The 16,578-nt window shown below is 38.7% G+C and overlaps 1 protein-coding gene across 9 annotated transcripts in view; it reads left to right on the top strand.

The window, feature by feature from the left end:
* si:dkey-237h12.3 (teneurin-3) overlaps positions 1–16,578 on the top strand; it is a 132,371-nt gene that overhangs the window by 98,669 nt on the left and 17,124 nt on the right. For 5 of the 9 annotated variants that reach the window (XM_053323282.1, XM_053323276.1, XM_053323275.1 and 2 more), the window contains 4 exons: positions 102–369; positions 1,396–1,539; positions 10,436–10,685; positions 12,567–12,587. In XM_053323282.1, the coding sequence (XP_053179257.1) occupies positions 102–369; positions 1,396–1,539; positions 10,436–10,685; positions 12,567–12,587 (683 nt within the window). The remainder of the gene's footprint in view (positions 1–101; positions 370–1,395; positions 1,540–10,435; positions 10,686–12,566; positions 12,588–16,578) is intronic. The other 4 variants (XM_053323283.1, XM_053323277.1, XM_053323280.1 and 1 more) reach the window with 1 other exon arrangement.

Raw genomic sequence — 16,578 nt, 5'->3', positions numbered from 1 at the left:
CTCAACATTAAATGAGAGCAAACTCCTGTTGCTCCTGTTTCTTAAGTCTACACTTCACACTGTGTATTTGGCACCCGTCTGACAACTAATTAAAATCATAGGTCCTTCATGAGCAAGTGGCCATACCAGGCAGCGACCTCAACCTGGTCTACCTGAGCTCCAGGGCAGCTGGCTACAAGCCCATCCTCAAGGTGCTCCTGACCCAGGACCGTCTACCCTTTGGCCTGATGAAGGTGCACCTGATGGTGGCCGTCATGGGCCGACAGTTCCAGAAGTCTTTTCCTGCCTTCCCCGACCTCTCCTACACCTTCATCTGGGATAAAACAGACGCCTACAATCAGAAGGTCTTTGGCCTGGCGGAGGCTGTGGGTGAGTTACCCGCTGTGAAGCTTCCGTCTGAAGATGTTGTGTAAGCATAGGTTCACTGCCAGATATTTGCACTACCTTCAGGCGATGAACTTTGGTTGAACTTTTGAAGATTGATTTTATGTTTTTTAAATTGAGGATTATTTACCCAGGGACTGCTTTTGTTATCATGCAATAAAGATTTAGCAGGTGGTGTGAAATCCTGAAATCCCCCAGTGCTGCATTTTTGAAGGCCACTGCTCTTTTGCTGACTTCTTTGTTTTGCATGTATGATATTTCAGCAGCAGCTCCCTGACTAAAATATTGCTTATGAGGCAGTGGTTCTGAAGACGAGCAAGGAGCAGTAGTTGACAAATGACAAACATCAACAAAATGATTTGATTGACTCATACATAACATTTTAATTATGTTCTTCTTTGTATAATCACAATGTAATCATTAGCAGTACATTAGTGTGCACTTGTGTTCGCAATAACTTGTTTTTTTAGAGCCACTATTTTGTAATACTGCATCTCAGTGCTGTGTAGAAAAAACTTTTTAAAGTCTGAAATAGGCTGAGGGACTTTTTGTTAAGAAGGATGAATATATTTCAGAGGAAAAAACCCTTGCAGCTCAGACAATCAACTGAATTTACTCATGGCTTATAGCTGCAACCATATCAGTGCGTTTATGATATTTACAATAATGTTCTCCATCTGAGTCTTTATCTTTTAAATAATTCATGCCATTTTACATGCATTTCATGTTGTGGTTTATTTGCATTTACACAAGATAAAACAGACGAATGAGAGGCAAGCACATAAAACAAACTGTGCAGGTGAGACACTAGAAATCCCACGGGCCTTCTAAAATCATCCCAGCTGGAGAAAATTACATAGTCAAAGAGGAAGCAGAACCAGCAAATACAGAAAAAAATCCCATAACGTGTGCTGAATGTCTTATATACTGCAAGCCTCATTGCTACCATAAGTGTCAGGTAAGGAGATAGCAACCTTGCTCACCGTAGGCACCTGCCATCATTACTTTCAGTGTCAGTGGGATATGAATACGAGTCCTGCCTTGATGTGGTGCTCTGGGAGAAGAGGACGGCAGTACTACAAGGCTATGAACTGGATGCTGCCAACATGGGAGGATGGATGTTGGACAAACACCACGTACTGGACATTCAGAACGGTAAGAAATGAGCTCTGGGTTTAATGGAAATGGTCATATGCAGTATAAGTGTTAATGTGTTTACATGTGGGGCAGAGAGGTGACCTCTTAAGCTGAAAACACATTGCTGCCTCAGCGTATTATGTGAAGCGCCTCAAGTACCGCCCCTAGCACCAATAAGAAGGATCACGCTGCAGTGTGTCAGTATAGTAGTTACCTAGATGTAACTCCAGTTGTATGAGTACAACACAGGACAACAAAATACGAAGGTTGAGTTGCCTATACTGTAGCTGTTGTCTATTTTTGATTGATAACTTGAAAAAATAATAATCAGAGCTGTGACATTAGTTATAAAAGCAGATAAACCAACCATAACTTTAATTGGGCCAACATTGTAGTGCAAGTACAAAACAGCTTTTCTTCAGATTTATTTTTTTTCCAAGGACAGCAATACTGGAAAAACTTAGGATAGTGGCATGAAGTGTTGCGGAACAGTGTATCAACACACACCTGGCCACTGTCAGTGTACGGGTTGTACATATGAAATAATAAGAGCAGCTGTTTGTATGTGTGCTGCTTGGCATCAGTGTGTTTTGGCCTTTAGGGCTACAGGCAGGTGGTCTTTACCCTGAATCACAGCAATAAATACTTGAACCAAAATGAAATATGGTTCATCATCCCATCTGCACATAATAGGAGAGTTTTGAAGGGCCGATCATTCACAGTAATGACAGAATAAATCAGTGAGTAAGTCACCAGGGTGCAAGGCTCGCTACAATTCCATGCTACTCAGCTATTTTGGGGAAGAGGACAGCCTTTTGCTGCTCATGAAGTCTTACACTTTTGATGAACAGGTGTCATGTTTAATTTGCACATTAATTGAATAAACTAAATTAATTTCTTGTTCTGTCATCAATCAGAGTTACGTTAATTGTCAAGTATAATACATGGACTTGTCTTTGTCGTGCTGGTGCACACACATAAGAAAGTGAAACATACATAATGAAACTATCAAATACACATAGAGCATTGAGTTATTGCTGGGTTACAGAATCAGGAGGTCACACACACTATAATCTGGAGAATTCAGTGCTATAATACAAGGCAGTAAAATGACTGCAATTATAAGAAGCAGGCCTCAGGGTAGTGTGCATTGTCAGTTTGCCAGACTACTGTTTTGACATTAAACCCTCTCCAGCTCACAATCGTCGTTCCAGTTGTCAATGACAATTTGTGTCCCTTTCATTTTGAAAATAGCCGAGGTTACACTATCGGCCTTCAGCAGAGTCCTTAGTTTAACACTGTCAGATTAGAGTTTTTTACTGGATATTTATATATTTTTTGTTGCTTTGTTTTTTTATGTTTATTCATTTTTTGTTTTGTTTTGGGCATATAAATGTTGCCGTTGCTTAGTTTTTTTTCAATTCAAATTCACTCACCCATTTGTTAATCTCACACAGTCGCTTGCATTTGCAAAGAGATGCATCTAAGAAACTGGTAATTATACCTGGAGTATTGGTTTGCTTGGTTTATAACTGTATCTTCGAGCAACAGAGTCTGGGGACTTTCTTTGATGTTTCTTTCAGCAATAGCGTCAGGCTTAGCATGGTTATGATTGATTTTTTCTTCTCATTCAACTTTGTTATTTCCATTATTGAGGTTGAGATAACATGATGCGCTGCAGATGTAACAGCTGATACAATTTGTAGATGCAGAGCAGCTGTTTTTAATCCATCTTTTCTCAGTCTCATGTTTCTAGCAAGTCACATTTTATCTTCAGGTAAATATGTTACAAATATTGTTCATTTTGACATTGGGAAGTGTAGTGAAATACTGTCTTGTTAACTTGTTTCCAATTTTAAACAATCATCAGGTCAAGATTAGTTTTTAGATATTGTGCTGAAAAGGAAAAAAAAAACACCACTCTGATGAAGATACATCTTTAAATATATTGAGTTTAAATGAAGAGATACAGTGCAAATGTATCAACATCCCGTGTTGTGGTGCAGAGTCTGATTTTAAGCCCTTATATAATCATCAGGAGGACGACACATGACGTGGTATGCAATAATATTACTAATATCTATCTAAAACTAATATCCTGACGAAACATCATCTAGCATTACCCAGAATTCATTTGAACTAGCTATCATTCTTCAAAGTTGTACTGCACACCCACACCCACTCAGTCAAAGGTCGTATTATTCATTGAACAGGTAGGAGTTTAACTCTCTTTTCTGATTCACTACCCACTGCAATGTTTTTGTTTTTTTTAATTCGATGAAGTTAGTTCCTAAATAAGCAGGTTCAGGTGAGCTTTTATTAGGCAACAACTTGGTTCACAGCAGCTATTGCAACTTTAGTGTACATCTCTATGAAGTGGCCTCAGCTGCCAGGAGCTACTGATGAATGTGAGTCTTTTAAAGATTGATAAATTACTTTGAAGAATTTTATAGATTAATATCCATTTGCATTACTGGATGCCCAAAACTACTCTACAAGGCTTGGTTGCTACGTGAAGATTTTCAGCCTTTTTTTATATCATGTATTCATCATCACCTCAGTTTCTGAATATATAGTAGTAATTTACAAGATACTACCAAAGGGACTGGTGAGGTTCAAGAGGTTAATGAGGTTCACTGGCTGAACCACACAAAGTGTTCATGTGGCTGGGCATGCTTTAAAAACCTCATTGCTTTTAATACGTATGCACACTGAATGTTTTCTAGGTTTCTTAAGGGTGTAGGTGCTGTGGTTGCATTGGGTTTGATCAGGAGGGGGGAGATTCGTAAACAAAGTGATATTGTTTGATTAAAAACCTAATCCTAACCCTAAACCTAAGTGTCAAAATGATCCCGTGCATGGTGCTGATATTGAATTTGAACTGTGCTCTCTCAATCCCTGGTAGCCTCAAAAACTCGTAGAGAAAAACCCAAGAAGCTCAAACTGACTGGTATCTCCATAGCCCTAGTGTGTATGAACATTTCTGAGGAGGTTTTATGAGCTCTACTGTAGCTACAGACACAAAGGTATAAATCTGTGTCCATTTGTCCCAGATCCTCAAACTTTAAAGCTGTCTATTTAAGACAGCAGCTATGACTGTCTGTAAAACTCACATCCTTCCTGCTTCTTGAATCTAGTCTTTTAAAGGCATCTTGAATGTGCACCAACAGTTGGCAGGGGCAACTTTATTCATCCTCAGTAGGGTTTGAACAGTGATCATCCATGTATTCTGCATGTATAACAGCCTTTTCACATCTCAAAGATTGTACAAACTGTCTATGTTGGATGTGTTTGTGGAAAAACATGTCAGAGAACCAGTTTTTGAGTCTTTCTTTACTTTGTTCAAACCTTGATGCTACTTAGTCCTGCCTCTTTGTTGAACATTAAAAGAACAGACATAGGGGCCCATTGCAGAACCCAATCTGTCAAACCATCCGGAACGTGAAGTTTGTGAGATGTGGAAAGGAACACTGAAATACGCCTCTAGCTTGACTGCTGTTGGTGCATTGCGTTTCATCCCACCTGTCTCAAAGTATAGCACACCCATCTCCAAAGCCTTCTCTGTGGCAGTATGACAGTTGGAGTTGTTATGAGATGCGTTTGTGATCAACAGATACAGTAGGTGCAGCATGTGTGATATGCTAATGTTTGCTGCATCCCTTATTAGATTGAGCTATGCTGTGTGTCTGGATTTATCAGAAAATTGGATGTTACTGTGCATGAGAAATCATTACGTGCAGGGTTGTACTTCTACATCGAAATAGTGATGACAGAAATAAAACAACAAGCAGATGGTGCCTAGTTTTTTCTTATGCAGTAAATGCTGGAGCCTCCCCAAGGCTCTTTCACACTTTGTCCTATTACATGACCACCCCCCAAAATACATGACAAAGTCTAACTATATTTAAAACATTCAAAAATAGTTCAGCAAACTTACATTGCTCTGTCTGGTTTACCCCTCTCTGACAGGGGTTTTATCAATTTGCCAAAAGGGTTTCATGCTTCAGTCCTATTAGCTCAACCCTCAAGACTGTGGCATGTTTTTGTTCGAGACTTTGGAGTGCTAGTTTATACAGGGTTCACATCAAAATATCATAACCCTATCTGTAATTCTATCTGTCTTTGCCATCAGACAAATTCATTTTTATTACAGATGTTGTGAGTAGGCCCCCAGATTTATCCTCTACATTTTCTCAATCCAAACTGAATTATTCAGTCGTGCATTCATCCACTTTTTGACATTTGAGATTTATGGCCCACGTGGGTTTTTGGGCAAGCAATGCAGTTCGATATCCTCGGCCGGCATGAAGATGAATCCAAATATCAGTGTTTGCCTTCATTGCTGCTGCAGTATTGATTCTTTAATTCTGTAAACCTTGACTAATGTCCTCACCCAACATGTTAGCAAGCCGTGGTCCTCTGCGGCTGCACAGTGGTTTAGCTCCAGACATTTGCTATCACTCTTTGTTGTGACTTGTGCTTCATTTTCGCACCACTTCGAACATCTGAGGACTTTTTTTCTCATCGTTTGTGGCAAAAGACCTGAGCAAAAGCCGCCTGCCTCTCTCTGCCTCCACCCCAGAGCCTGTCAAACTAGATAAGGCAAATTGCTTGTGTCTGTGCTTTAGTCATGTCCTCCTGCCCCTCCTTTCTTCATTACAAGTGGATATGCCTTCCCCTCCATCTGCAGCTTGTCTCTATCTAGGGTAACATAGCCGATTCTTATTGGACACAGTCAGAGTTCAGGAGCTCAGTATCTTGGAGCGTAGGCCTGCTTACTGTACACCTCACACACATGCTCCATTTGAAGCACTGAGTGGTTTTCAACCCACTGTTAGCCTCTATCATGGTGGATCAGTGGGAGTTTGGGTGGTATGACGCAGCGCAAAGGAGAACAAAGAAGGACGTGGTGCAATTAAGACACACTTCCTCTCCTCCCCGACCAATCTCTGTACCCTCTATGTGTCACCAAGGTGACATTGCTCAGGGCGCTCTAGTTATTTTATAAGGTATGGAGGCTTGGCCTTGCATTTGTATCTCGGAAACTGTGATGAAGGCATTAAAGCTTTTTCTTCACTAGTCAACTCAAATTAGCCTTTTATCAAACAGATTAGTACCTTCTGTAATTATTTTAATGAAATAAATGGGTTAATTAAACAAATGGTCATCAATGAGTGAATATATACAGAGTAAGTAGGTAAAATGGTAGTTCTGTATATAAGAGGAAGATGAAGTATGTGTATATGATGATTTCCACTCCCTGCTCAAATATTTCTGTAATGATTCGCCTTCTAGTTTTCTATTTCCTCTCTCTCTTTGTATGTGATAGAAAATAGCTTTCATATTTGGTCCATGTTTCTCTACATTCACATTCACCACCATTTATTTTCTAATAAACATTTATACTTTGTTGATTGTTCTCAACATATTTATTTTATTATTTGTCAAATTTCATTTTACTGTCCGTGTCTGAGTGTTTAATAATGTGGTAAATGCTATGCAACATGCAGTTTCATTACATTACGTGCTGTGTGTTTGCTGGATCGAGCAGTATCAAAGTGATCTTGGAGCAAAAGAGACAACAGATTCTCAGACTTTCTCAAAAGCCTTCCTCACTATGCCAAGCAAAACAGTGATTTTTCTCTTTCTTCAGCGTCTGTCCAAAACTCAAACACGCCTCCACACTTTCATTTATTAATCAACGAGACACATCACTAAAATCTGTCAGGGAAGCACTTGTTTGTTTCAATCTGTGCAGAAAAATAGATCTCTGCCAAATTGTATAAATTCTGCTTTCCACACATAATAGTAGTTGTGGTATCTTCATTTTTTAGAAAGTTTAGTTCAGAGTTTTATAGATTTCATCCAAACTCTGGAGTGAAATAAATGTATACAATATATACTGTATGTTTAAGAGCTCCAAAGCCATCTTAGTCAGGACACTGTGGGGTTCCCTCTCTTCAGCCTGGAGCACTGGATATTGAGAAGCCAAATTCCCATCAGTGCAGCACTCCAGCTGAGACGTCACAAGCTTGATTCTTGTAAAAGTCATCAACAGTAATGTGTCATGACCAAGTGTCCTTGAGGGAAGAAAACTGAACCTTAATCTGCTTAAGTTGAAGCAGATAAGAATGACAGAAGTTGTGCCTATAAGTGAAAGAGTACAGTATCCACACTAAGTATGGAGAGATCATGGGAGGTACTTGATGATTGATGAGTTTATTTAATCCATTCCATTACACTGTCTAATAGCCTATGGTTTGACTTGTGTACTGTAAACCATGATGGAAGTGTAAATAAAAAGGATGATGGCAGCTTGCCAAAATGACCTAAGCATTAAATGTTTTTTTTTATTTTTGCTGAACGTCAGCCAAACTGCTAGACAGCTGTACTGCTGCAACTGATCCATGTCCTACACACTGCATTAGGCTTCTGAATATTGGAAACGTCTTTGTCTTTCCTGAGAATGTTAAGAAGCTATTACACAAACAGACATTAACATTCTAGACAGATTACATAGCTTATTTGTTATTTGTAGCTATGTTTCCGAGTGCAGCGTCAGCCAATCAGTGTGATGAAACTCTCACTGAGTGTTTCATTTAGTGGGCAGACACATGGATCACAGTTCAATTAAAGTCCCAAGGTCATGCGTTTGATGGCGTCACACATAAAGCCATCCCCCGGACCTATTTGTCTTTGTTAGAGGCTCATGTATAATGCTCTCGGATACAAAAGACGGATTGGTCAGATTGTCCTGTCAAGAGTCTCCCCAGACCGTGCCTTCATTTGAATTTGCCCTTCAATCAATTAAATCAATGAAAGGAACTAATCAGAGAAGGGACAAGCAGCATGGCTGCACGCTCGATTTCACATACTTCGAGGGTTACGATGGCTTACGGGATAACGCTTTGGGAGAACGACATTATATGGTCATTCATTGGTGTCATAGATCCACTAATTAGGACAGAGGCAGTGTGAATTCAAACAAGTTGCTGCCTGTGAATAATTAAGTGCTTCCAGCATGCACTTCTTCCCTTTGATGTATTTTCCCCTTTGAAGAGAGTCCCACTATATCAGTACACCCCCCCCCCCCCTAAAAAGTCAGTTATATCTGCTTCTTGTTAAAATATTAATCTGTAGTGACTCACCAAATTTGGTGAGTCCTCAGTGAAATGTACTGTTCTGAGGGGGAGGTACAGTGCGCCATACTTACGTTGACCACCTCTCTGTGACTTGGGGAAAACAGGCTCCCGGTCAAGTTAAAGAACACTATTTTACATAAAATATACTTCAGTTTTGTGAAGGGGGTTTTAATAAACTCACCGAAGCGATTTTATAATTATGCATAGGACTGAAGTATTAGGTTGGATTTATGGTCAACTGGTTGCCTGTGTGCTGTCTCCACTCTCTGCACTATTTAAGTTTGACGATTTTCTGCTCTTTGATCACCATAACATAAACAAAACTCATTTAAACCATAATTTCTCAAACTTTAGGAAACTCATATCAGTGGTGTAATGAGGGTAACCTTAAAAAGGCCATTGCCGCCTCTGAAGTAGAACTGACTGATACTATACTGCAACAGGACACAATTTAAAGATAGGGTAAACAATATTATGAGAGCATAATTGAAAACCCTTAAATTGTTTAATTTATCGTTTTAGTTAATATTGTGTCTAGTAAGGTTGAAAAGATATGCAGTAACCTATGTCTATCTATGTCCAAGCTGTAAACTGGCATTCAGATGGCATACACTTGAGTTAGTCTCAGTAGACTTTGGGTATTAATAACTAGTGAGTGGAATACTGAAATGTTGATACATCCTTGTATACTGAATTAAATAAACAAAAGAATTTGATTATTTTATTGCAATTAGTTTATCTGTATATGTTAGGATTCATAAGTTTCTTTTGTTTTTGGTTTTTTTTTGTGGGGGGGGGGGGGTTTGCACTGTAATTCTTTGAAAAATTATATTCTTATTAATATATCTTTCCTGTGCCATTTTAAAGGAATAATTTAAGAAATATGCTCACTTGCTTTCTTGCTGAGAGTGAAATAAAGAGCCCAATACCCATTTTCATGAGTGTTAAGAATGGAGGAAGAGGTAGGAGGGAATTAGTCTACTTTAGCACAAAGACTGGAAGGAGAGGGAAATATATTTACAGCATGCAATTCTCTTTCAAACCTCAATGTGACATCTTTATAAATCAATATATTCTTTATAAGCCTCTTTGTGTACACATCATACAACATGTTACAAGGGTAGCTTAGTTGTGCACTAAGAAAAACATTTTTAAAAGAATGATAACAATCAAAGTAACAAACTTTATCCTTTATTTAAGTAATATCCTGACTCTTAGTCTATAGTATGGCTATGGCAACAAAAACAATTGATCCTACTTTTCCCATAATGCAAGGTCAACTTTGAAAAGCTCTTCTGTTTGCAACACAGTTAGTATGGCACCAGTTCCATACTTAGAAAAAAAACTAAATCAAAAATTAATGTGACATAATATGACAAAAAACAAGAAAGTGTAAAGAAATAAAACAAACACTACAGCACAAACTACATATCTTCCCCTTTATCACACCCACAGCCACCCTCCCCTCCAACTGCTCTGGGCAAAACAACACAAAGGTACTGCTAGCTCCATAATTGACCCACAGATGTGAATGAGAGTGGTATTGATCTTCTCATCTAACTCTCAGCAAGAGAGCAAATAAGAGCATTTCCTGAAATGGTGTGCCATTCCATGTTATGTAGACTGTTGTAAATCAGATGCATGTATTTCCTTGTTAGCTGAAAGCTGAGTATCTCAACAGATTTTTGGGTTGAATAAAACAATAAAATAAAATAAAACAAATAATGAGCCAAGTATCTTTAACCAGTGACGTCTGCTGTTTTGTTTCCCAGGCATTCTTTACAAAGGCAGCGGGGAGAACCAGTTCATCTCTCTCCAGCCTCCTGTGATCTCCACTGTCATGGGGAACGGGCGGCGTAGAAGTATCTCATGCCCCAGCTGTAATGGGCAGGCCCAAGGCAACAAGCTGTTAGCGCCGGTGGCTCTGGCATGGGGCATCGATGGTAGTCTGTACGTTGGAGATTTCAATTACATCCGTCGTATCTACCCATCTGGCAATGTCACAAGTATCATGGAGCTGAGGTAAGATCAAGAGTATGTTACTGTTAGTTTGTCAATTTAAAAAAAAAAAACAGAACATTTATGGTACAAACTGTTTATATCGGTACAAAATCCAAGGTGTAAGTGACTGGAGATTGTATGAATGAAAAGTTGAAAGATTATACTTAATGGTAATGTTCTGTGTTTTAGTATGGACATTGTAAAGATTGTATATGTATTGCATTTATTTTTACATTTTTTGACTTGAGAGTTACTACTTACTGTTGCTGACCCCTAAAAAATGTTACAACATGAAAAATATGTACTCCAACAGAGTACATGTTGGGTCCCACTTTGCAATTCTACATTAACTTTAGTGTGGAGAGTGAAACCAAAATGGCATGGCGGACACACTTTCAGTCACACACATCTCTCCTTTACCCATAGAAATCTGAAATATTTTCCCTATCCATCTCCATAATTAGGAAAGACATCCTGTCTTCAGCGTGTAATTGGGATGATTTACACCCTCATGCCAAGTTGGCCTCTTTCAGCATTGACTCTGATTTGGCCAGTTGGCTTTTTTCAAAGTGGCAGATGTTGATTAAATGTATATTGGGCCATCATCCTTACTCAGGCACGTGCATGACAAACATATGAAAACTGTTTTAACAGGACAAGTATCACCACACTGTTCCCCAAAGTGTGTGGTTTGAAGGTTGCTGTAAGGATCCTGTAGAAGTTCATATATCCTCACACATAAAAATGGAAATTTGAAGAGGTGAAAAATATTCCTCCTCTATCTCAGCAGCCTGCCGACGTACCTACGCAGTGATGAGCAGCCCTCTAAGGCAGCTCTCAGGTGGAAATGTGTGTAACCATATAAATGAGAAACAGGGTGCAGCTGTAAAGGAGCATGCATGCTCAGCAGCTGTTTCCTAGATAAATAATGGTTTGTGAAATGGTTTGTGTGTCTCCGAGCAACTATTTTACTCTTTTTACAAGGACAGAAACTCAAAAGGAGTTGTGTTAGCTATATTAAATTTAGTGGAACGTATAAGACACACCGAGGGAACTTTGGTTCAGGTTAGATGGTAGATGCAGTCCAGATTTAAACCACTACTGATCACAAAAAATACTTTGTATTATGCACCATATCATAATTGCTTGCAGAATATGTGCTTATGCTCTATTTAATATTAGAAAAACCAAAGTTGTTTCTATATTTTGGTAGAGTCCAAATACTCAGTATGGGCTTTACAGAACCTCTGTCAACTTCTGTTAGTCTGTATTTAGATTCTGGCTGCAGTGGGCAATGTAACAAGTAGCAGAATCAATATTTCAATATGAGTAGCCAAATTGAGAAAAGCAGAGGTAATGCGGGATGGGGGTTTATGGAGAGAGGAGTACATCTTTTCCTCTCTGTGGGTAACTCTGTAACTCTCAGCCACAGCCTTTCCTCTCCACTTTCTGCCAAATGGATTGTCATTGCCTGTGACTTTCTCTAGTGCCTGTGTTTATCCTTTAAGGGGATACTTTTGACTTTCCAAGTTTCAGCTGTTTGTTTTCTCATTTTGTGTTCCTCACTTGACACTGAGAAAGAGATTGAGAGAGAGAGAGAGAGAGAGAGAGAGAGAGAGAGAGAGAGATAGAGAGAGAGAGAAACAGAGAGAGACACAGAGAGAGAGAGATTCACATTGTTTGACTTTTATGTTATTGTTTGCACTAACTACTATTTTTCTGTTTCAATGAGGAGTAATAAGACTTTTCACAATAGAAAAAATGTGTCAAGCCTGAGTCATTCCAATACGAAAAAAACAATCTAATTGGAGTTAAAACTGAAAATGAAAGGAAAAAGTATCCCTTTTAAGATTTACTAATTATCTTTCTCTGTTTTCCTGCTCTTCGTGTGCTTTATCATAGAAATAAAGACTTTAGACACAGGTAGGTGTATTCTCCTAGTGCATGTTGTCTCATCACATTTATCATCATGTCTATAAATATATGGATCTCATTGTGTGTGATTATAGAAAACCAATTATAGCTTAATTACAGCTGTACAATGGGCAGTCTCTGCACAGTCTATCAGGAGTTGTGCAGTGTAACTTTGTTTAAATTATTGTATTATGAGTTAAAAAAAACAAGTCTTAACATATATATGATTAATTCCTGTATACAAAGTGCAATTCAGTCCAGTATAATAGCGCTGCAATAGACAGCACCACTGTGAGGCTTATAATTACATTTACAATTATGGTGTTTGGCAGATGCTCTGATCCTGAGGGCTTACACAACTGCTTTGTATTCATGATTAAGACAACACCATCTGATTCAAGTAAAGATGTTGGAAATGAGGTTACTCTGGTGATCAAATGACCATAAGTGCAAGAGGTGCTGCAGGGAGTGAATTTGTCTACCCACAGCAGAATTATGTGAATTTAGTATGAATTTAAACCCAATTGTCTGATAATAAAAGCAGTAATTTCCCACTTGTAGTTTTATTACCACATGCATAGTCATCCCCTTTCCTTTTTATTTTAGTTGGCTGTTATTATAACATTTCTGGTCCAGTACAATTTTGATTAATACCCATATCCAGATGTTTCTGCATGAGCCTTGCAAAAGCTCTACGTGGTCACTAGAGAAGACAAATACAGCTTTACAGTGAAGTGAAGTACAAGGATTGTTATGAGTCTGTTAGTTTTGCTTTTTCTCAAAGCCCTGTGCAATGATAGAGTCCTTCAAGTGTCCAGATCATTATCAGTCCATGTGACTCATGTCTACTTTTGGTTTGTTTGTGTTAATCCTTAATTAATCATTTTGTCCCCTTAAATTTGGTGATCAAAGGAGCCAAGTTACAGGAATTTAGGAAAGCAAAAGTTGTCTTGATGCTGCTGATGGGGCGGCTGTGGTTCAGGAGGTATAATACTCGTCCACCAATCAGAAGATTCCCAGCTCGTCCAGTCCACATGTCAATGTGTCCTTGGGCAAGATACTTAACCCCAAATTGCTCTAGTTGCTGTGCCGATGGTATGTGAATGTGTATGAATGCTTAGTTTCCTCCTGATGAGCAGGTTGGCTCATCTGCATGGTAGCCCCTACCATCAGTATATGAATGGGTGAATGAGACATGTAGTATAAAAGCGCTTTGAGTGGTCATAACTAGAGTTGTTTCCGATTCAGATACCAGTATCGGAAATGCCTCCGATACTGCCGAAAATGCTGGCATCGGTATCGGCGAGTACTGGAGTCCAGGCACCGATCCGATATCACGTCATTTATTAGAAATAGGAATGTATTTACTGGTTAGCTCCGTTAGCTCTGACACACTTCTTCTTCGCTGCTCTTAAAACAGTTGCGCTGTGCTGCCATCGGCAGCTGCTGTTTTAGAGGGGCGAAGAAGAACTGATCACCTGACGCCTGTAACAAGGAGCTAACGTTAGCGCATCATGTCAGCCGTTTGGCAGTACTTCACAGTCTATTTAGTTAAGTTGCTGTTGCACTACTGTTTTATACTGTTCTATTTAAAAATTAATTTAAAAATAAATGGCTTCCATTTGCTGTATTCATTCATGTTTTACAAAGGGTTTAACCTGAGCTAGGCCTTACCACAATGATAATCATATCACAATCATGCAGGCGTAGTCTGATTTTTTATTTATTTTTTAACACACTGGTATCGGTATCGGTATCGGTACTCGGTATCGGCTGATACCCACAGCACAAGTATCGGAATCGGAATTGGGAGGGAAAAAAAATGGTATCGGTACATCTCTAGTCATAAAGACTGGAAAAGCGCTATGTAAGTACAGTCCATTTACCATTTACCATGTATATTTAAACCACAATTGTAAAAGAGAAGCTAATTACAGACATTGTGCTACAGGTCAGGGTTTAGCCATCATCTGAAGGTATGGTGTTTCATTCTTGGCCTTACAGACCTACATCAAGGTTTTGAACCTTATGTAAGTTACTAAAGGAAGCCAGTGAAGGGAGCATAAACACAGGGTGACAAGTAAGTGCTTGATGTGAATGCTTAAGCAGGATCATAGTATGCTCCTGAATTCTGGATTGGTTGAAGGGGTATGATTGCCTGCATAGCAATGCCATCAACTGTAGCATTTTAAAAGTCTCATCTTGAGATGACTAGCATCTGCACTAGCACCTGGGCCGAAACTTTGGGCAGATATGTTCAAACTCTCCTTCTGTAGTGACAGATGAACCCACATGAAGTCGCGTCAGTCACTACCTGATCTGAGAACAGTCAGGCGGTGATTGGTAGTTTTTGCTGAGTCTGCCAAAGAGGTGTCTAGGGGTGATTTGTGCGTCCGCAGTTTGTAATGGTAAACAACATATTGGATGTAAGACCACACAATAAAGCCTCACAAGTTAGCACACACCTGTCCTAACAGATGGACGGTGAGCTTCACAAAGATTGTATTCAGTACAGCGCTGTTATATTGGACTGCTTAATGTTGCACAGGTGGATCATTTATTGTGTCCACCCCCTGCAGGTTGACTGTAAAAGAAAAGGTTTCTAATGTATGTCTTGCTGAATTCTTTATAGGAACTTGATAGCAGCCACCCATTTTTAGGCATTTACTTTGACTCATAATAGCTGTCAAGGTTTATGATTCCATCTTCATCATTTTATAAAGATGTTTCATTGCCACATTTATTTTGCCATCATATTATCCACTTCCAAAGCCAACCAGTATTGACTGAGGTACCATTAAGCTGGAGTACAAGCAGAGAAGCCATGTTTATGACTGCACTGTAAAGCAAGCTATCTTTCATGTTAACTGCCTCTATTTCGAGCTCTTTAATGGCACTTAAGCACGTGTTGTATCAACACTGTGCCTTAATAGAAAAGGTTAATTCAATCGTTTTTCAACATTTTAAGCTAGTTTAAATGGGATGTCACATGAAATTATGCTTTAATTGGCCTTTTTCATATCTAAATTTTAGTCAGTCACATGTTCTCTTTTGAATCCTAATGTGTGATACTTTTGTTCTCTGATTCAGAAGGGGTTAGATCTATTATGAGACGGTTAAAAGAATGCTAATAAGCAGCACCAGACACAATGCCATTAGTTGTTGTACTTTATTAACATAAGCCAGTCATTTCTGTAATTTCTAAAGTCCCACAGGGGAGTGGTGATAAATGAAATGAAATGATCTGGCACAAAAGTTGTCATTTATGCTTTTTATACTGGAAATCCCGCTGCAGTGGTATCCTGTTAAATTCTGTTTGACTTCCATCTTTTTTAAATGTCTCTGTCCTCTGCTTTTCATTCTCAAAGACTATCCTCTTTTTTTTCTGCTATGCAAATTCTTCACACAGTTTTTCACAACAATATTTCCCTCTTCAGATCATTATCTGCATTCATGACAGTGTTGCTGCTAATTTTAAGTTGATAATAAGGTTTATATTTTAAGCTGCACGTGGGATGGGAAAAAAGTTACACTTAATTAGCTGATTATGGTGTGTGTGCTTTTGAAAATAAGATTCTTAATGGCAGCTTAAATGGTAAGAACAACCTGATTGGTATTATCTTGCTGTCATCTCTTTTAATTTATTTTTTGTAATACATGAGTTCCTTAATTTCATTACACATACACTAATAGTATGCAGGACTTGCTATTAGTCTTTAAACAGTACACCTTTCTATATTCCCTGGGATGTACTAATAGCATTTTCTGAAAAATGTTTCCAATTTAGACAATTTGAAAAAATCGAATGCACACTGAAAACAATGTTGCTATCTCCCGAGAGGTAGAATTGAATCAAATGTTAATAATATTATTCACTTAAAATGTTTTATTCAGTGGGAAAGTCAGGCTAAATTTCTTCTGGGGACTGTTGGGAGTTTAGAGGTTGTTTGAGGTATTTTAGAGATGATTGCATTGGATCAAATTGTAGAGTTTAAAGTGT

This window comes from Scomber japonicus, chromosome 8 (assembly GCF_027409825.1).
Source record: "Scomber japonicus isolate fScoJap1 chromosome 8, fScoJap1.pri, whole genome shotgun sequence".
NCBI classification, from domain to species: Eukaryota; Metazoa; Chordata; class Actinopteri; order Scombriformes; family Scombridae; genus Scomber; species Scomber japonicus.
This window is presented reverse-complemented; position numbering and strand designations above follow the sequence as displayed.